The sequence below is a fragment of the Xylaria bambusicola genome (assembly GCF_022495145.1).
Source record: "Xylaria bambusicola strain CBS 139988 unplaced genomic scaffold F5B22scaffold_5, whole genome shotgun sequence".
NCBI classification, from domain to species: domain Eukaryota; kingdom Fungi; phylum Ascomycota; class Sordariomycetes; order Xylariales; family Xylariaceae; genus Xylaria; species Xylaria bambusicola.
The window spans coordinates 184,948-204,774 of NW_025953558.1; the positions used below are offsets into that span (position 1 = coordinate 184,948).

Genomic DNA, 19,827 nt, shown 5'->3' on the forward strand with positions numbered 1-19,827 from the left:
CCGCAAGCTTTTGCAGGACTTGGAGATCTTGTGCGAGGTGAGATGATGCTGTTCACAACCCCGAACTAGTTTTTTCTTCGCTACAGCTCTTTTCATAAGAGCAACAACGATCGGCATGCCAGATTGAATTAGATCAAAGGCAAATCATGCATACCACCCACTGTACGCAGGGGTGGCACATGGTGATGGAGAAATGCGAAATAATCGAGACAAACACACTTGCCAAAGGGAGAGGGGTCTGGGGTACGCAGATGCTGGGGTAGCCTAAAAGCGATATGTTTGCAAAGCCAATCTCGATGTATGGGGACTTCGAACTATGCCGTCTATTCTTGCCTCACTTGCCGGTTTCTTGCCGCCGAAATCTTGACTTTACTGGTGGAAGCAAGATTTACCGTACACTGGATTTGAATGTCCAGAAAGGGCTGGAAGATGGTAGATGGTAGAGCGCACTGCCCGCTTACTTGACCGGTGAGTCTGCATGTCACCTCGCCCTCAGAGTCTTTGGTTAGAGAGGCGGGGAAGAAAAACGGCTGACCAAACATATGGACTTGCCAAATCTACATACCTTACAAACTACCCGGCCGTCAAAAAGGCTTCGGTCAAACCCGGGAGTGCCTGTGATGGACATTGGTGCTCTGTCTACCATGAGCGAGAATAGTACCAGTTTGATTTCGTGTCCACACTGAGGGGGGTAATGAATAATAGCCTAGTAGTTTGTAGTGCCGTTTAAGTGACATACGCTTGCCATCAATAATAGGAGGTAGCTCAGCGTAGGTACCTAACGACCCTCACGAACAGCATCATCGGTCGAGAACCACTCCCTAGCCCCTCCTACCCCCGGACGACCTGAATAGACACACGTCCTACGCAGTAGTAATCGTATCAATGTACCAGACAAGTAGTAGAAGACATTATACGTCTATATTAGCGCTGCGAGGGGAAAAGGGGGAGGGGGAGCAGGGAGGGCAGAGGAATATAGATAAAAATGAATAAAAATATCTTCCCCTTTCGTACGAGGCTGCAGGTTCTTTAGTAGGGGTTGACCTCCTACATGAGCTGCACGTTAGCAGTCTACCAGGGTAGATAGAATAGGTACCCAGCATCAGGACAGGTGTAACAGTACCAATAACGGACTAAATACGTATCAACTTGAGAAATTTTAGAAGAGCTAGCGGATTCAGGTAGTATTGGATGTGACGATGCTAGAGTCTCGCTGACTCTTGCCCTAGGCTGTGCCCAAGCAGACGCCGGAAGGCTAGCCCTGACCCCCGACACGTCTTGTGTGCAACTGAGTCTACTTCTGCTTTGGTACTTCGACTACTTATCTACGAGTAGGTTTAGAGTATGTGTCCATACATGGATCTGGATTGTCGTGCTAGCTCGGAAAATAAATCCACTTCGCATCGTGTGACAGCGCGTAAGCTCAGTGCTAGAGAGAAGAGGCTATTCCGAGTATCAAATCAGAAGCTCCTGCTTCTTTGGCTAAAGAAGAATTGGACCAGAACTCATTTTCTAATGATGATACAATGAAGATACTCCATCAAGGTTTACATACAAAGAAGGAGGTTTGTTCTATGCCACCATCAGCGACTGTCAGGGAGGCATCATAAACCTCAGAAGCTCGACCTTGATCTAAGGGAAATGATTTCTTCCGTATACACATAGAGAAAGATTTAGGGGAATATCTTCTGAGAAACAGGATAGATACAACGCTCTATCTTCTAGGTGGTTAGATAGATGCTAGATATAGGCCGAGTATCGTTACATAGGATCAAGTCGCCAAATGCTGATTAGCCAAGACTGGTAATATATGTCACCCAACCCCCTTTGGCATACCATAGCACCTCGGGATTTGAAGATTACAAGCTTGGTAGGTTACACAATAATATGTATCAAACCATTACTACTTTTAGCATGAGCTACCTGAATAATTTATTTGGTTGGCTCAGAGAATATGAAAAGAGCCCTCAAACTGAGGCCTCGGGGTGTGCCAACCCATCCCGAACGAGGATCTTGGAGAAAGGCGTCGCTCTTACCCTACCCACTATGATAGAACATAGAAAGTACATCGGTGGTTGGCCTGGCTCTCAATCGAATTTGTCAGTCCACGGCATACATGTAGAGTATACATGGCTCTGGTTTTGCACACTCGTTCTGGTGGTACTCTTCATATCGCTGTTTGTGCACACTAGGCAACTACTACGCCTCTAGGCTTAGCCGTGATGATATACAAGAAGAACCAGAGGCCTAAAATGGCTCGTTCTACAGTTGTAGCCCATTACCTCTGGAGAAAGGACTAACAAACTCAAGTAATGCACTAAATCCCCCCTTGATGAGGTATTGAATGTCCTAGGAACATTCGTCAACGCTCGCCCTCTGATACGCTCTGAACCGGCCAAAAGTTGGATTACGTCAATCTGCTGCCGGGAGGGACTATTGCAGACCCATGAGTGTTTCGCCGAGAACAGATTAGCATTGTCTTCTCGGCCGTTAGAACAAGCGGGCTACGTAGAATGACCTGATTTCGGCCACTGAGCCGAAGAAATGGCGTGGTCCATTGGGCAGGCCGTCGCACAGAGGGGGCCCTACCCGAGGGAGGAATGCTCCCCTCCTTCAGAGAGGTGCAGATGACTACACGTACCTTATTGCGCTAGGTAGCCGCCGTGAGATTTCATAGGTTGTCTCTCGCTACATACAGGATGCTTCTGTGGCAGGGAGACAGACGCCTTAAAAATTGATACGACTTCGTTCACCCTGGAGGCTGCTTTGCGGCGAAGTAAGCGTCCTTGTTGATCGGCAGCAAGGATCCTAAGATAGATACGCCCAATTGTCGAAGATCATGTAGCGTCTTCTCAACAGTATGATGCTAAGTAAGTAATTTTAGGCACTGGGGTGTTCATTCCTAGCAACGTTTCCATGGCAAGCGCAGGTGGTTAGGTTCTTCGGTAACTTGACCACCGGCATTTGCATCACATGAAGCTGAAACCTCTTGCGTGAACCGGGTACCCGGGCCCGAACTTGCAGAGATACGTGGATAACCATCAGGTCATATTCGGCATCTAAGTTTAGCGTCTCCTCCAAGGTGCTGCCTCCAAGTCTACCAGATTGTAACCATTAGATGTTGTATGAGCCTTCTATCTACGTCTAGACTAGATCGTCAGATATAGCACCGAGCTTCCGCTTCTGTTCGCTTGTCATTTCCCCATCTGGTCACAAACCTGTGTACCAGTTGCCTAACAGCTCTGCCTGTTCCTTACTCAGTTGAGGTGGCATGAAGCTGTCGTCATATCCCATCTCTGATATCTGTTGTGACCGCTTGCATCTATCTAACTCGGTCACGTTCGTACGAGAACTGGCTCAATTCACGCAGTGACTGGACGGCCTACTCTCCTTGGGCATTCACCGACATGATCAACGTTTAAGACCGACATGACTCGCATGCTATACATGACTCGATCACCAACGGGCTAACGTAAATCCCAATACGGCTATTGCAGATCAGGCTGGCTATAGATACCTGCAAATCTGTCCGCATCAGCATTTCAAATGCCGAAACTGCCTCTGGCTATTACACACCTTGTTATATTGTAACGTGGTACCGCAAGCGTTGTCGCCACTGATAAGCCGGCATGGTAAGGTGCCTCCAGTATGGAAATATACAGACTTCAAGGGACGAAAACCTTGCTAACAAGCCAATGTTCATTCAGCCACACTGTTACCAATGACATTCCATTTACTCCCGTCATATTTGAGCAAGTTATTGGGCCGGGGCCAACCTACCATACAGTTAGTTCATTTGGCGATGCCCTCTGTTCTCGAAGTGGAGGATCAGTAGTACTCGTTTCATTTAGAATCGGCTTGGTCATAAGATGTGCAGTTGTTGGCAATTAAGACCCGTGCAGGGCTCTGCGAGTTGAGCGTTTCTTTGCCCATCGGCACAAGATTCTTGTGCCGGAGGCCGATTCGGGAACCTCTGTTTCATAGTTCTAGGCAAACACATAGCCTCAGATACTTTCACATGTCTTCTAGGGAAGCGGTCAAGCAATCCCGAAGCTAAGACAGTCTGGACTGGGGCTATACTTCTACATCCACGGAGTGGGGTCTATATTGCAACAACGAGAACTGAAACTGCGGCTCGCGTCTTTTTGAATATGCGATCGTAGGACTGATACCTAATGCATCTGTGTGAGTTGACGATTGCAATGGATGGATATGTCTTTGCGCGGGTGCATTACCAACACTATTGAACGCTGGTGCTCTACTGACCACCAAGATAACAACCAGCTATTACTGGGTATACAAAGATATACCACTGATTATAGGCTTGAATCGGAAGTTCACACAAATGAGGTGGCAGCGTAGTGAAGTAGACATGAAGGTGTAGCACTAATTGCGCATTCATGACTTGGCGAGCTTGATTGCGGAAAAAAGACGGTGAAGGAACGTACCGCGAGCAAGGTTGATTCAATTTTGGTGCGAGCTTCCATGCGTCAACTATAGGGGAGGGATTGTTTCCGATACGCTATCTTGTTCCTAGAAGCCATCTATTTTCAATGATAGCACAGGAAGCCTGCAACATAATTGCTTTGCAATATGACACAGAGAGGAGCCTTACCACATATCCCTTGCCTGATTCGAGCTTGAGCAGATTTGCTCCCTTGCCTCCTAAAGACCCGGGGTACGATGTAGAAGATGCCTACCACATTGCCCCCTGTGCTGGCAGTCACATAGACAGTCATGTGGTTTCCTTCGCCATGGCCACCTCACAAACGATCGACTGACTTTCAGCCAGGGTTCAAGATAACTTCAATGGCTTCACTGGTTTCGACAACGCGAAAAGCGCACACAGGCACCCACGCCAGTCGAAGACAGCCCATAGCCATGGGCTAATGTCTCTCATCCGACCGTGGCCACCACTTATCGCGGCCCGGCACTGCTACAAACCGATATAACCTAGATGCCGCGACCCGTCATGGCCGACACCGCTCAAGCAAAGCCAATGTTATGCAGACAAGGCTCGGTTCTTTGCAGGTGCTTTTCTTAGTCCCCTTTTCTTGCGTATCGGGTGATAGAACTGGAGCGACTTGGAGAGTTAACTGTCGTTTACGAAAGTAAAACGATTATTCTCAGTGTAAAGCAAATCATGTGAAGCCTCATTCGCACCACGGAAATTGGATAAGTGCAGTTTCCTAATGATAGTATCTACGTGTAAGATAATCTAGTAGGTGACGTGACTCGGCCTCTTATTTCTTTCTTTTTAAGTGGCAATCCTCTATCAATGGTGGTTCACATGCCAGGGTGACTCACAATACGATTCACTGGGAGTTCTGCCGCGTAATGGGTGGCGCTTGTTTGATTCCAGAACAATAGCCCCAGCAAAGAGCCATGGCACCTCATGAGCCCATTTTAGCATGATAACCTACCACGGTTGGCCGTAAGTTTCGTGTGCAGTGACTGCTATTTTCGTGTCTTGGGACGCGAACATTTTCACGAAGACTTCCAGATTCAGGACTGCCGGAGAGCATGTATCTCATGAATTAAAAAAAAAACATGCTGATACTTGATTACAGTAATCTCAAAGCCTAGTTCTCGGTTCAGCGTGTGGTTCATCATAGCAAGGCGAGGCTATCGGTATTCTGCATAACCGCGTTGTTACTAATTAGGCAAGCCGTTTGCTCAATTTTGTTGTAATAGCCTTCATAGATGAAGTCGGCAGAAAGGAAAGTTCTGGCGTCAAATAACCCTGCAACTCATTACAAAAGATTTAAATTCCAGTTCGACATCAGGCAATAGATTAATACGTCCCCTGGAGAACATTATTCACATTGCTTTACTAATAAAAGTACGAGGTTGAATTAAATATCCTGTCAAAGGTTAGTCACTAATTTAAAATAACGAAGACAAGGTCTGAAAATCGCTTTAATTTGTGCCAAGCTGGAGGACACATCTATTCAGCATATGTTTCTTGACAGTATTGAAGCATGGAATAGACACAGGAAGTTTTTGGTTGAAGAAGTCTCTTAAATTATGATAGGATAGTTTAATTGTATTTGATTCCCTCCAGAACGTGAGATGTTAAGCCTTGGACTGCAAGTAATGTCTCAAAATACAAAAAATGTAAGTAACCCAAACCTAAACATAATGAGTATCATTGACTATGCTTGGGGTGTTAATCAGAACTCTAGTGGCGTAATCAAGAGATTTGCATATTCTCGTCTCAAAATTGAGCAACATCTCCCAGCGTTCTTTTCGCATTCTTCCTCGAAAGAATATCGATGTTTTAATACCATGCCTATGAGTGGCATTGTCCGATTCAGAAAATATTTCCACGGGCAGTCTTTTAAAGCAACCGAAGGAAACAGAAGTACATCAAGCCTAAGAGAAGATTTAATCTGCCAACCTCTGGTTTGAAATACAAAGTTAGCGAGGATCCAATAGGGATGTGAAGGAACTAGCTGTAGCTTGAGTATATCTTTCCTCCTGAGTTAGACACACACCACAGAATTGCATGCATATCACCACTTCATAATGGGGCCACCATCGTGGGCATTAGAGATCAACAGGTATGGATGATATATGAAACAAGTTTGGTCTTACAAACACGCATGCATTAAGCCTTCACCTGGGCAGTTGTTGGCTGATTAATCCCAACCCTTGCTATTTGATTCCGCCGCTTCATATCTACAGTTCGACACTGTCATATAGTAGTTTGAATCTACTCCAAGGTATGTTCTTGCCTTCATGACTTCGAAGTTCTCTATATATGGAAATGCTGCCAGATCTGCAAGGGGTGACAGATGAGCTTCCGGTTTACCAAAACGACTTCGACGGCTCCAACCCCCCTAGATAGCTGACGCTAAGTCCAATTGATTCCGAAGAGCCTGAATTTCTTAGAATCCCCGCCTGATGATTTGGAATCGGCATTTTCGAGGTAAATCCGTTGGTGACCCTTCACATCAATGAATAGGTATTTGTATTCGAATTCGTTGCGACCCGTACGCTTTATAAGATGTACGTTCACGATACCGCTATTCAGCGGTCCCTCGACCTAGATCATGTTAGGTGTATTTACTGAAGCAAAGGATATGGACGTACATAGAATTGCATGACCAAATGGTCATTTCCTTGGGCATCGGTTTTCAGCGTCGACCTATGCTTATTAGCTGCAATTTTTAGTGACAAGAAACATGATGCCTCACGCAATGGGCCGTGCCCGACGCCACTTATTTGCTGTCTCCTCTCCATGTGCCGTGATCTTCTTAGCCTCGCCTAGTACCGCTAAGCAGGCAGGGTCTTGCTTGATACGGTCGACAGCTCGGTTAAAATACGCTGTCTTGCTGTCGGGCGAGAATACGTCTTGATAAAGGAAATAACCAACACCACCCTAATGGACGGAAGACAAGCTCAATATGCAACCACGTTAAAGTCATGAGAAACCTAGCGTACCGTTAAAAGAAGGCCTACGGCAACAAGGCCGAAGTTAAAAGACTGCTGGGTGGCGCGCGACACTTTTTCAGCCGCAGATAGCTCACGCCAGGGAATAAACCCATCATCATTGAAAGGGGTGACGGCTGCGGGCAGGGATACGAGTTAGCAGAGGACGATAGAACAGAGTCACTGGGACTACTAAATGAGACGAGAAACAGGAGACTAAGTGAAGGTCTGGGCATCCGGGATCATACGCACCCTTCCGGCGTGATGCGCTTGAGGCTTTGGCCGTATCGCGGTGGGTGGCATAGCTTCGTTGTATGAGAAGAGGCCGTGCCAGCGGCGGGACGATGCTTGAAGCAGTAATCGACCGGATGTGAAGAAGCTTCATGATGCCGGAGAGTCCATGAGTAAGGATTGGGATGGGCTGGCCACAGGGTCAAAACGCTGGCGACAACGCTCAACGGAGCATTGGCAGGTAACTTTACGTATATCCGCCTAATATTTTCTAGATTTTGTTGTCTCTTGATGCGAATGAAATGGGCACCGCGCGATAGACTCGGCTGCTGGCCGTCGAGTTTGAAGATGGGAGCTATGTACCTAACTAAGTATGTACAGGGCACTTGTAGGTGCTGTAGATACCTACAGACAGCAATCAATTGTGGGGGAGCTGTCGCTGGCGCTTGGCCAGCCCTATCACGGTTAGGCTGCCAAGCTACCTAACCTACCTACATACCTACCGTAAGTACTCAAGTAAGTACCTACCTAGGTAGTGCTGGAAGTGGGCAGCAAGCAAGCGCAGCAGGCTTTGGAAGATTGGAAGCGGGAGAATCCAGTGGGGCCATTCTTTGAGGCGGCTTTTGGTGACCGCTGCAGCATCTGAAATCTGGCCCATTGGTAGGTACTCCTAACTCCTGAACTTATCTTGATCGACTTTTCCGACTATTGAATCTTTCTTCTCCCTCATTCTCCTCTTCGATCTCTCCCGCCCGCTGTAAACGACCTTCTTGCGCCGAACTGGCCCAGCTCACCGAATTACCACACAAACCGCAACACCCGTGGATTAACACCTGGCCTCTGTAGACAGCCTCAACAAGATGAGTGGGCTGGCGACAAAACAGCAATCTCAGAAGATATTCGAGAAGTTGAAGACAAAGCAGGCCAACAAAGTGAGCGATAACCTAGATGCAAATCTCTGTACATCGCCGTTCCTCTCTGCTAATACTTGACCGCTCCCAGATATGTTTTGATTGCGGACAGAACAACCCAACCTGGACCTCTGTCCCTTTTGGCATCTATCTATGTCTCGATTGCTCTTCCAACCATCGTAACCTCGGCGTGCACATCTCATTCGTGCGCTCTACAAACCTCGATCGTACGTTTCCATGGGTTGACGGCAGACTCCCGGCTTCCGTATCACTGCGGCGTGACACTAACGAACAATAGAATGGCAATGGGATCAGCTTCGCGTAATGAAAGTAGGCGGCAATGAGTCGGCAACTAAGTTCTTCCGCTCCAACGGAGGTAGCGCGGCGCTCGCGAGCAAGGACCCAAAAACCAAGTACCAGTCGCCCGCGGCTTCCAAGTATAAAGAAGAGCTGAAGAAGCGAGCTGCTCGTGATGCGATTGAGTAAGCATAGATTCTCTTATGCCGTTAAGCTGTAGCTGACATAGCTGGGTTCTTAGATATCCTGAAGAAGTTGTCATCACCGATGTTGCGGGTGACAGTGCCGGGAACTCATCAACTCCGGCTAGCGAACCAGCCGACGACTTTTTCTCTTCATGGGATAAACCTTCCATCAAGAAGCCCACTCCTCCTATATCGCGAACTGGCACCCCCCCAGTAGTCGGCCGAACGCCCTCCCCCTTCCTAAACGCCGGCGCGAATGGAAAAGATATCGCTAGATCAGCCTCGCCTCTCTCCAAGGAGTCGTCTGAAGCCAAACCTGCCGCTAGCAAAATCACTACATCTGCAGCGTTACGAAAGACAACCGCTACTGGACCCCGCAAGGCCAATATTCTTGGCGCAAAAAAGACCACCACGAAACTTGGGGCAAAGAAGGTTGCCGACGTAATTGACTTTGATGAAGCCGAAAAGCGGGCGAAAGAAGAGGCTGAGCGAATTGAGAAGCTTGGTTACGATCCTGAAGCCGAAGCAGCAGAAGCCAAGACCACTGCAACTACATCGTCCAAAGGCGAGGCTTCCAACGTTGTTTCGCCAACTGCCCCAAGCGCGAGCAGCTATAGCTCCAACCATACTCGCCAGAAGTCTGCTGCTGAGGTAGAGCGATTAGGTATGGGTTTTGGAAGGCTTGGTTTCGGGCAAGTTGGAGGCAGCAAGGCAGCCGCGGCCGCGCCAACCAAGAAGAATGCCGGTGGTTTTGGTTCAGTCGGCCCTGTGAAGGCGGCTCCTGAAGGTATGTCCTGTTGGCCGTGCTCATTCTGCATTCTGTTTTACCGTGCTAACTGGTTCATAGCGGATGAAGAACGTTATGCAAGGAACAAATTTGGAAGCCAAAAGGGTATCTCATCCGATGAATTTTTTGGTAAAGGGGCATACGACCCCAACGCTCAGTCAGAGGCCAAGGCGCGCCTCCAAGGTTTCGAGGGAGCGACCGCCATTTCTTCCAATGCTTATTTTGGCCGGCCAGAGGAGGAAGATGCTACTGAAGACTATGGGGATCTTGAGACTGCGGCCAAAGATTTCATTCGCAAATTTGGCATCACTGCTGGTGATGACCTTGACAATCTTACGAGCGCGCTCGGCGAAGGGGCTACTCGGCTACAAGGGGCGATCCGGAACTATCTGAATAGCTAAGCTACCCTAGTATTCCGACTTGGCCATGGGACTACCCTAGAACAAAACATCCCATCATTTACAAGTGGTTTGAGGGGGGATGAAGATGCGAACATGCATCACATGAGGAATGGGACTTGAATATTCCAGGAAAGATGAAGGGGATCGCGTTAGCCCTTGATATATGTGAAATCGGCTTGAGAATTCTGCTTCCGACGGACCGGGAATGAGATAAAAGTGAAGAACCTCTCTGCAATGGAATAACGCTACTGACAGTTTATTTACCACACCTCCATAACCTCCTCAACAGCGGACTAGTTCCATAAGTGAGTAGAGTCTATCTACCTAGATAATTACATATAAAAAAAGCAGTGTCACAGCGGATAGGTAGGTAGTCGAAGAACGCGCTCGCCTTTCTTCCCTTGGCTTGTTTAGAACAATCAGTAGATATGTATCAATTAAAAGGCATTCTTCCGGGATTCCAACATAGGTCGATATAATTGTGCAATTGTGCACGTACACTAGGCACCTAAAGTGCAATGCGATAGTTCCCCCAACAAGCGCGTCACGGTATAGGTGGGCCTGCGTAATTTAGTACAGTACAGTAGCTCCCCATACCTCGGCTGTTCACTTACTATGTACATACCTACCTCATTACCTCTGGAGCCATATAGCAGCAAGGGCAGATACGACGGTAACTTCGATACGACAGCCTGACAACAGATGGACTGGAATATGGCCGCTTTATGACGTTGACTTTTAATTTGAACATCTGCCAGGTTGAAGGTTAAAGGCAAAAAGAGAATACCACTTTACACTTCAAAATGGAATTCATCACAGCCCTCCGAGGCAACTTCGACGATCAGAAGCCGTCCCTATTCGAGCTGCTTTCCGAGCATCAGCTAAACGCCCTTTTGCCCCCGACGCTTCGCTACCTTTTGACCGTCGCCACGCAACGATACCCTCGATACCTTCTCCGCGCCTTGAACTCTTTCGATGAATTATACGCGCTCGCCATGCTCGTCGTCGAGCGCCACTACCTTCGTACGCGCGGCGGCAGCTTCACCGAGCACTTCTATGGATTGAAGCGAGAGAAAGCTCTGCAAGCCGAGATTCCGCGCGCCGCTGCTACTGCGCCGGGCATCGTTCGCGACACTCTCAAGCTGAGCGAGAAGGACATATGGAAAAATCTCGCTGTTATGGTCGCCATTCCCTACTTGAAGCGCAAGCTGGACGAGAGCCACGAGATCGAGGCCCCTCGAGCCCTCCTCGGCACCAATTACACGCGTATGCCTCCGCGCCCGAACATCAGACAGCGGATCATGCATTATTACAAGTGGTTCATACGGAACGTCTATCCAAGCGTGCACGCGGCCTACTATTTTAGTATTATCGCCTTCAATCTGGCATACCTCTTCGATAATACCAAATTCCACAACCCTTTCCTATGGCTTATTGGCACGAGGATGCGCCGCATGAATGCCGCCGACTTCCAAGCTATCGAAGCACTAAGTAAACCCAAGACAGGCAACCCGCCGGGCCCAACAAGCATATTTAACCCTAGGACAATGGGGCCAAAAATATTGGGGGGTTTATCTGTGCTACTGCCAACAAGCATCTTTGCACTAAAATTCTTAGAGTGGTGGTATGCATCTGATTTTGCGAAGCAGCTATCAAGGAAGGCTGCAGAGAATCTTGAGTTACCACCTCCTCTTGTTTCGGGACTCTCAGCACTCGGCACAAAGCTACAACTAAAGCAAAGCAAGCAAGTTGAGCACAAGAACCAGCAAGAAGATGTTGACCGAACACCGCTGGCTGAGAATGCCCCTATTGCCACATCATCCTTGCTACCTATTCTCACCGTATCGCGTCCAGACAACTCCGAATTATGCCCTATATGTGAGGATGAGATTACAACCGCCACAGCCTGCCAGACCGGATTCGTGTACTGCTACGCTTGTATACATAAATGGCTTGAAGGAATACATCAGCGACAAGAAGAGTTCATGGTCGATAAAGCTGGTAAATGGGACAGTGGTAAAGGTCGTTGTGCCGTCACAGGACGACGTGTGCTTGGAGGGACTGAGGGATTAAGACGGATCATGGTCTAAGATATTCTGAGGACTTCTACCAATATTCACGGGCCTAAATGACGTTGTATGATTATCATGCTACTCAGTTGATACGTTTGGTCGTCATCCTAGGTGCCCAAACCTAGCACAGCATACCAAGACTCATTACTAACTGATAATCACTCCAAAGTACGAACCCTACTATAAGGGTATCTCGATTTGACGCGGCTGCAATCACATTTCGACCGGCCTAGAAAGTTAGCATCTAATTATCCTGCAGTGGGGAATTGCGGAATAGCAGAAGCTGTTCCCGAAATAGTGCTCCATGTATGATCTAGAACGATCCAAGATCAAGCTTAATTCCGCGACATCGTGCTCCGGAAACAGGTTGATGATTGTCTCACAAACAGAGGACTTGAATATACCTCATGGCCCGATCAATCTTGTTTCAAACGCAGGGTTATGAATTGACATTTGGCTGTTTATGATGGCTCACGCCTGGACTGCGTTCTTGAGTCCAGACTTACGGGTATCCTTGCACCAGGGCGGGCCTACGTTGCATCAATCAGTTCGACTACCTATGACGGATAAGACTAGAAGCTTTCGCGTGCTATTTTTGACCAGACTTTCCAGGGGCCTTGTGACCTGGGAGGCTCTGGTTTTCCCGGGGACCAGTAACAATGTGGTTACCACTTTATCCATATTAGCCTTTACGCCTGGCTCGTAATCCTCCCAACTGTTCTAACTGGCAACAGCGGATTCTTTGTTTTATACACTTAGAAATTCGGTTTTCTGATCTGCAGAGACCCGCCTAGAAACCATGGCGGAACTGCAGCGAGGTGTACGAACCGGCCGAGGTGGCAAGGCTAGACTGGATAGCAGTTACCTATCATGTGATATATGGGTGTGACGTGAGGGTGGTCTCAGTATTGCCTCCGCGAGATCTTTCTGTATTCGGACGACTAGTGCAAGAGCAGCGAAGGCATTCAGAACATCCGTGGATCGTCTATAAAGGCGAGATGTTCCTCTTCACAAGGTACCTATCTCTTGACAGTAAGACAGACCCAAATCTCCAACAGAATAAACTTCATCGGTTCATCACATAAACTCTTCTCTACATCACTCAGGAACTGTTACGACGTTGCCTACAACAACCCACTACTTGAGAAAAATCTAAGTCGGCCATAATGCATCTACCAAGCTTCTCCTCATCCACACTCCTCGCATCCTTGACATATATCGCAACGGCTGCTTCAATACCTTTATCAGCACGCGATCCCGCCGCGCAACCGCGTGTCACGTCTCTTTCCTATAGCGGAAGCGGATGTCCGTCGTCATCGCCGGCCGTCGAGCGCACGGGTGCTGGATTTAGCGACATTGGGTTCAAACTAAACGGCTTTTCCGCCAGCTTGCCGGGTATTGAGAATGCAAACACAGCCTGCCAGGTTCACCTGCAGGCTACAGGTTGCTCGTCGGGCTGGCAGGTCGGGATCCAGAGTGCTACGATTCAGGGACACCTCGTCCTCGATCCCAGTGCAAGCATCACATGGTATCTAACGAGCTACTGGAGTGAGAACGCGGGTACAACGGTAAGGAAATTTGTGCCTTTTTCTACTTAACGTTCCCTGTGCCGCCTCTCTGCTCCTTCTACGACGCAGACCATGCGTCCACTAGAGAGAATTAAGACAAAATGACTGACATGTGCGCGTGATCCTAGAACACCATCTCCGGTACCATTTCTAATACGGGGTCGTCCCGCCTCGACCAAGACATCAGCAGGACCGCCAAAGCTGGCTCAGTGGCTTGGTCCCCTTGCACCAAATCCGACGGCTTCCTTGGCATCCTCAACGTCAACTTCCGCGTCGCCCTCGATGCCCCCGGGAAGCAGTACGCTTACTTTGGCAAGGACGCCAACACGGCAACCGCCGAAAGCTGGGATTACGTCTGGAGGCAGTGCTAAACGCCTGACTTGTCGTTGGCGGGCTTGGGTATTTGAGCGAAGAATTGCGTGTTAGGGAGACGAGAATGGGATGTTTGACTAACGAATGGAACCAAAAAGTCTTCATTGCTTTGAATACCCCTTGAAAAGACGGGAAGATGAAATTCCCAGATACGTCTGCGGGCGAAGGGGGTCTATTTCCTTGACTTGTTAGAGATTTCCATTAGCCAGTTTAGTTTGTATCTATACTTAATCAAGGTTTCTTACAATCATGCCCTTCTTCCTGACTGTGGGGAATGAAATGAATGAGGTCACTGAAGAATCATTTCGATGACTGGTTTTCAACTCATAAGCGACACAAGTTTAAATCATCCTGGGGTGTCTGCTGTAATCTCATATTATGACCATCGAGTCTCCCCTTGAATCTAGGATCGATGGCTGCGTCGGGATTAAGGAGAACAAGGCATGAGAACTTCAATATTGGATTTCCGGGACAAATTTAGTATCTCTTAACCGGTAAATGTCGGCTGCCTATGACCCTACTTCCTCACCAGGGGAGGCATTGTCACCGACTAGGTAGTTTATCCCCTACACCATTCGAGGCTTTGATATCTCCCAATTGGGACAAAAGAGACGGGGGGCTGTGAAGATCCGAGAACTTACTACGAAATTAGATACTCGATGCATGTGTTGGTATAGGTACGTAAATGCCTAATTTTAGATAAGTTATAAATGGTGACATACTGCATAAAACGACAGTCGAAGATCTCTTCATATCTCGATTGTGAAAGGAGGCCGATCCGTCAATTTTCCCGAAGTCCCAGCTTGCATGGCAGCATTGATCAGGATGCTGCCATTGCTCATACCGCCTAGCCAGAACCACTGCCAAAGAATTCCTTTAGCGGCGTGATATAAAACCCTAAACGCACCTATCCATCCAGGATTGGGGATCATGTCGTAAAGAGGTCCTCGTTTTCTACGGAGCATCAAGTCTTCATATGCCTTCTGACAGTCATCCCAGTAGACGGCCTCGAGCCCACGACCGCAATGGACATGCCCGAAGACGTGGACCTTGGGCTTCTTTCTCCAGATCTCTGCTAGCAAGCCGGGACAGCCGAGAGAGAGGTCTCGATGAAGCATCTGTGAATATTGATCAGTTTTGAGGTCACATCTTAAGACATCGGATGACTTTTGTCGTACAGGAGGTGTATGAGTTACTAGTATATCAGTGTCAAAGGGTATTGTGCCCTTCCATGGGTGTTGATCAATAGTATATTGAAATCTATTCAGGTGTATTGTCAGTCTAGTCTCACATCTTACTATAGCCAACTTGGGGCGACTGACGCCATTTCTGAGCCTCCACATTGAGGCAAGTCAGGAGCCCCGTAGATATTGAGTTTTCGGTTGTCCTTGAATGAAAGAGTAATAGAGCTGCGCTCAAGATAATGGAGCGTCTTCAAGTCGACTGTGCGGTGTCCCAATGTGTCCTCCTCGGTGCGTGAGTTCAAGTCAAACCAGCTATCGTGGTTGCCGCACACAAGTACCTTATGCTGGTGAGGGAGTGAGGCAAGCCAGTCTATCTGCTTCTGTATAGAGGCGGCCGTGCCGTCGTTGGTCATGTCACCACAATGGATGAGCAGGTCGCCATCTGGAACTTTCTGGACGACGGAGTCGTGCGTGTCGGAGAGGAAGACGACTTTGATCGGTGCCTTATTCTTTGGCGGCCTCACGGGATTCCCTCTTAGCCATAAGATGACGGGATAGAGGAGATATATGATGCCTTGTAAGGGGGACTCCAGAAACCAGTCGAGGGCTGTTCGCGGCTCCCATTTCATACGCCGACGGAGGCCAACCTTGACCAATAGCCCCATGATCTGTAGATGAATGTTTTGATGATGTTGATGTAGTGGCTGCAACTTGGATCACCGCCTACATGTACTCACTAGGTAGGTAGGTACCGTATGTAGCTATCTACATACCTCTCTCTGCCTTTCCATGTTACCTAGGCAGGCAGGGGTAGGTATGCCGATAACCGTACTAACCCAGTCTACCAACATATGTACTTAGTATGTACCTACCTAGATACCTAAAAGTACCAGTAGAAGTGGGGATATATCGTCATTTACAGTAGGCACCAAGTAGCAGCACGTACCTGGCTCAGTACTAGCTGTAGGGCTATAGTGGAGACCCAATCACCCCCACCTCATGATATTATAGAAAGTACCTACCTACCTAGGTAGGTAGTGAAAGAAGGCAAAGCTAGAATCGCTCAATAATCCCTCTACGATAAATACCTAACATAAGATAGCGTGCAATTTAAAGGTTATAAGGTTCTATTATCTACAGTACACACCATGGCGATGCATACGATGTACTAGGTAAATCCATGTGCATGGACAACTCACGTACGAATGTACTACCGGCACTGTCCTTGTACGTGCGTGTGCTAAAGACACTAAAGGCAGCGCCGCAAGCACTCAAGTCTACCTGCATGTATGACGTTGTTAGCGGCCAATGGCAGGTTCATGATATCCTGAATTTCTACCTACCTAACTCCCTAGCTAGCCGCATAGCCGATGTACGATGTCCGACACAATCAGCTTGAGTAGACTGGGCTTACCATATTCATTTGTTTCTGTTCTTTTTTTATTGTGTCTTCTGTTCTGTCCATCCCAGATCCTCATCATCCTGTCTCCAGTAACACCGGCTACCATCCAAGCCGGCTGCCTTGAATACCTAATTACCTATGGGAATATAAATAGTCCAGCTAATCCACTACCAATCCCAGCCCAACTTTTCAGACTACCTACCTAGTCAATCTCTCCGCTGGGGTTTGAGCCCTACACATATCCCTGGTGAGCGTTGAAGAAAGTCCCAGAGTACTTCCTCTGGTCTCTTGGTCGCAAATAATGAGCTCCCGCAAGGCGCTCTCCGCGTCCGATGGCGCTGATATTGCAGGGCTCAAGGAGAACATGAACGTCGACTATGTAATCTGCTACAGCATACATCCAGACAAAGCTGAGGCTGAGGCTGGCTTCATCCAACTCATCGAAGCACTTACAAAGGTCGGGCTTGCCACCGAGGTGCGACACGGCGATGATTCTTCAGTGCTAGTATTTGTCAAGGTAGCATCCAATGATTACCTGGCTTCACAAATCTACAGAGAGAGGGTTCAAGACTGGCTCTACAGCGTGCGGACTTTCGCACCAGAGAAGGACATCAGCAAGGCTTTCGAGAAAGAGCCCGTCACTGAAGCCGAACGACTTCGCCTGGTATACCTGCTGATCACAAAGCCCAAGAGTGAAGGCGGAGCTGGCATCACACCGCAGGTAGGGCGGTGGAAGCAGGTGACGTCAATTTTTCCTATCCACGACGATGCCTTCAACAAATCTTGGATCAAAGAATTGAGTACAAAATACGTTGTGGATGACGGGGATCTTGACCGAATCCGCGACAAATTTGGCGAGAGCGTAGCCTTTTACTTCGCCTTCATGCGATCATATTTTGCCTTCCAAGTATTCCCCGCAGCTTTTGGGCTCGGGGCCTGGTTCATTCTCGGACGATATTCGTGGCTCTACTCTATTGGCACCGCTCTTTGGTCTGTCGTTTTCTTTGAATGGTGGAAGAAGAAGGAGGTTGATCTGGCCGTCCAATGGGGCGTGCGCAACGTCTCTCGCATTCAGCATCCCCGAGCCCAATTTCAGTGGGACTATGAGGCTCCTGATCCTGTAACTGGAGAACCGGTTCAGCACTATCCACCTACAAAGAGATTAAGAACACAGGTGCTTCAGGTCCCATTCGCAATTGGCTGCGTTCTCATATTGGGTGCACTGTATGTTTTCTGTTTCGGAGTTGAGATTTTCCTCACCCAAGTATATGACGGACCGTTCAAATCATACCTGGTGCGTGATCAGTTCGCTCGCCGATAGATATGTGTTAACAAACCCACAGACTTTTGCCCCGACTCTTATCTTAAGCAGCGTGTTGCCAGTCCTGACGGCTATTTTAACGAAGTTTGCCGAAAACCTCACCGAGCGTGAGAATTACAAAACGAATGATGGTAATGAGCCCAACCTGATTCTAAGGCATCTCACTAAGAACCTGTTACAGCGCACCAAGCTGCTCTCATCACGAAAATTTTTATCATCAATTTCATTACTTCCTATACGCCTTTATTCCTATCGGCTTTTGTCTACATGCCTTTTGGGAACTTGATGGTGCCATATCTTCAGATTTTCGCATCTACCGCTAGGACGCTCTCTAGCGAGAAGTCGATCGTTACCCAAGAATTCAGCATTAATCCTGATCGACTGAAAAGCCAGATGGTCTACTTTGCTGTTACTGCACAGCTTGTTAATGTCGCCCTAGAATTTGTGGTTCCTTACCTAAAGAGAACCGTTCTGGGCAAGGTGAAGACGAAACGTATAGGCCAGGGTGCTACGTCAAACCAAGACTTGCCGGAGGAGCACGAATTTTTGCAGAGGGTCCGAGAAGAAGCAAAGCTCGATGTCTATGATGTTGCTATCGACTATCGCGAAATGGTTGTCCAGTTCGGCTACTTATCTCTCTTCTCATCTATCTGGCCCTTGACACCACTAGCATTCTTCATCAACAATTGGATTGAGCTCCGATCTGACGCCATGAAAATTGCTATGACAAGTCAACGTCCAATTCCCTGGAGATCCGATTCGATCGGTCCCTGGTTGAATGCCCTAGGTTTCCTGTCTTGGACAGGAAGTATTGTTAGCTCCGCCCTCGTGTTCCTTTTCAGCGGCGAAAGTGAAGGCCCAGGTGGCGATCCATCAAACGTGAACGTCGTCGGCCTGTTGATCACTCTTCTCTTCTCCGAATTTTTGTATCTTGGGACGCAGTATGCTGTGAGCTATTCCCTAGCGCAAATAGATAGCCCAGGTCTCCAGAAAGAAAGGGTTGCGAGATACTCTACTCGGAAACAGCTTCTAGAGGAAACGCTTGGGCCAGACGCAATGAAAGACACTGCCCCTCCTACCATCGATGCGGGAGAGAAGATTACACTTGCCGCCCTGCAGAGGGAGGCGAAGAGCCTGTCCGAGGGCGCTAACAGCACGCCAGAGCAGATGTAAAGTCCGCGAAGTCCGTCGTTCGTTCCATTGAGCGTCGCTCACATCATTCACAGATTTTGGCTCCGGCAACCTAGCATGGATTACACTATAAAGATTGGCAAGGAGCTTATATCCAGGGCGAAACCCCCAATTCAAGCGAGTTTTGACGCGAAAGAAACAGCCATGAGTGGATTTAATTTCGCTATGATGAGCCTAATAGATCACCTGGGAGATGGGTAACGACTGAAGTACGGGAGTTCGTATTGGCCAATGGGTCTGTAATTCACATGGTTCTTATGGCGTGTGTTCATTACGGTGGGAGAGAATGATGCTATGAGGTTTGTTGTACCGTTACTAGTCAGACTCAGGGTAAAATAATAGCATTGGTGAGTTTCACACAAACTTCTATCCGAGTCTCCGGCGATGGGGAAGTGGGAGAGATAGGGAGAGTCTAACGTTCGAAGTAGATAAACGATTCTCATTCATTTGACTTATGATGCGACTTATTAA

General features: G+C 48.2%; 6 protein-coding genes across 6 annotated transcripts; 4 read left to right on the top strand and 2 right to left on the bottom strand.

Moving 5' to 3' along the window:
• Positions 1 to 6,518: 6,518 nt before the first annotated feature.
• Positions 6,519 to 8,014, bottom strand: F5B22DRAFT_591539 (import inner membrane translocase subunit tim-21, mitochondrial). Its single transcript, XM_047973858.1, has 6 exons — positions 7,917 to 8,014; positions 7,687 to 7,855; positions 7,447 to 7,571; positions 7,200 to 7,384; positions 7,096 to 7,150; positions 6,519 to 7,048 (listed from the first exon to the last, which is right to left on the bottom strand). The coding sequence occupies exons 2-6, from the start codon at positions 7,817 to 7,819 to the stop codon at positions 6,857 to 6,859; spliced, it is 690 nt and encodes a 229-aa protein (XP_047834380.1). The 5' UTR covers positions 7,820 to 7,855; positions 7,917 to 8,014; the 3' UTR covers positions 6,519 to 6,856.
• Positions 8,015 to 8,092: 78 nt separating this feature from the next.
• Positions 8,093 to 10,776, top strand: F5B22DRAFT_591542 (uncharacterized protein). The gene is made up of 5 exons (XM_047973859.1): positions 8,093 to 8,597; positions 8,668 to 8,803; positions 8,875 to 9,058; positions 9,115 to 9,845; positions 9,906 to 10,776. Exons 1-5 carry the CDS (start codon positions 8,526 to 8,528, stop codon positions 10,244 to 10,246), a joined length of 1,464 nt encoding a protein of 487 aa, XP_047834381.1. The 5' UTR covers positions 8,093 to 8,525; the 3' UTR covers positions 10,247 to 10,776.
• A 77-nt stretch (positions 10,777 to 10,853) lies between these two features.
• F5B22DRAFT_408998 (putative peroxisome biosynthesis protein (PAS10/Peroxin-12)) lies at positions 10,854 to 12,559 on the top strand. Its single transcript, XM_047971547.1, has one exon. The coding sequence runs from the start codon at positions 11,050 to 11,052 to the stop codon at positions 12,334 to 12,336; it is 1,287 nt and encodes a 428-aa protein (XP_047834382.1). The 5' UTR covers positions 10,854 to 11,049; the 3' UTR covers positions 12,337 to 12,559.
• A 650-nt stretch (positions 12,560 to 13,209) lies between these two features.
• Positions 13,210 to 14,746, top strand: F5B22DRAFT_409010 (uncharacterized protein). The gene is made up of 3 exons (XM_047971548.1): positions 13,210 to 13,333; positions 13,425 to 13,886; positions 14,015 to 14,746. The coding sequence occupies exons 2-3, from the start codon at positions 13,485 to 13,487 to the stop codon at positions 14,255 to 14,257; spliced, it is 645 nt and encodes a 214-aa protein (XP_047834383.1). The 5' UTR covers positions 13,210 to 13,333; positions 13,425 to 13,484; the 3' UTR covers positions 14,258 to 14,746.
• Positions 14,747 to 15,007: 261 nt separating this feature from the next.
• F5B22DRAFT_633808 (calcineurin-like phosphoesterase) lies at positions 15,008 to 16,107 on the bottom strand (the record flags this gene model as incomplete). Its single annotated transcript, XM_047976892.1, has 3 exons — positions 15,008 to 15,376; positions 15,437 to 15,518; positions 15,581 to 16,107. 3 exons carry the CDS (start codon positions 16,105 to 16,107, stop codon positions 15,008 to 15,010), a joined length of 978 nt encoding a protein of 325 aa, XP_047834384.1.
• A 395-nt stretch (positions 16,108 to 16,502) lies between these two features.
• On the top strand, positions 16,503 to 19,807 carry F5B22DRAFT_591561 (DUF590-domain-containing protein). The gene is made up of 3 exons (XM_047973860.1): positions 16,503 to 18,138; positions 18,188 to 18,296; positions 18,347 to 19,807. Exons 1-3 carry the CDS (start codon positions 17,146 to 17,148, stop codon positions 19,336 to 19,338), a joined length of 2,094 nt encoding a protein of 697 aa, XP_047834385.1. The 5' UTR covers positions 16,503 to 17,145; the 3' UTR covers positions 19,339 to 19,807.
• The last annotated feature ends 20 nt before the right edge of the window (positions 19,808 to 19,827 follow it).

Bases quoted from the DNA above. Each gene is read 5' to 3' on its own strand.
- F5B22DRAFT_591539 (XM_047973858.1), bottom strand. From the start codon at position 7,819: ATGAAGCTTCTTCACATCCGGTCGATTACTGCTTCAAGCATCGTCCCG. The intron at 7,385-7,446 runs GTACGCTAGGTT...TCCGTCCATTAG, and splicing joins CCGTAGGCCTTCTTTTAACG to GGTGGTGTTGGTTATTTCCT. The intron at 7,151-7,199 runs GTGAGGCATCAT...TAATAAGCATAG, and splicing joins CGTCGGGCACGGCCCATTGC to GTCGACGCTGAAAACCGATG.
- F5B22DRAFT_591542 (XM_047973859.1), top strand. From the start codon at position 8,526: ATGAGTGGGCTGGCGACAAAACAGCAATCTCAGAAGATATTCGAGAAG. The intron at 8,804-8,874 runs GTACGTTTCCAT...AACGAACAATAG, and splicing joins GCGCTCTACAAACCTCGATC to AATGGCAATGGGATCAGCTT. The intron at 9,846-9,905 runs GTATGTCCTGTT...ACTGGTTCATAG, and splicing joins TGTGAAGGCGGCTCCTGAAG to CGGATGAAGAACGTTATGCA.
- F5B22DRAFT_408998 (XM_047971547.1), top strand. From the start codon at position 11,050: ATGGAATTCATCACAGCCCTCCGAGGCAACTTCGACGATCAGAAGCCG.
- F5B22DRAFT_409010 (XM_047971548.1), top strand. From the start codon at position 13,485: ATGCATCTACCAAGCTTCTCCTCATCCACACTCCTCGCATCCTTGACA. The intron at 13,887-14,014 runs GTAAGGAAATTT...GCGTGATCCTAG, and splicing joins GTGAGAACGCGGGTACAACG to AACACCATCTCCGGTACCAT.
- F5B22DRAFT_591561 (XM_047973860.1), top strand. From the start codon at position 17,146: ATGAGCTCCCGCAAGGCGCTCTCCGCGTCCGATGGCGCTGATATTGCA. The intron at 18,139-18,187 runs GTGCGTGATCAG...ACAAACCCACAG, and splicing joins GACCGTTCAAATCATACCTG to ACTTTTGCCCCGACTCTTAT. The intron at 18,297-18,346 runs GTAATGAGCCCA...AACCTGTTACAG, and splicing joins GAATTACAAAACGAATGATG to CGCACCAAGCTGCTCTCATC.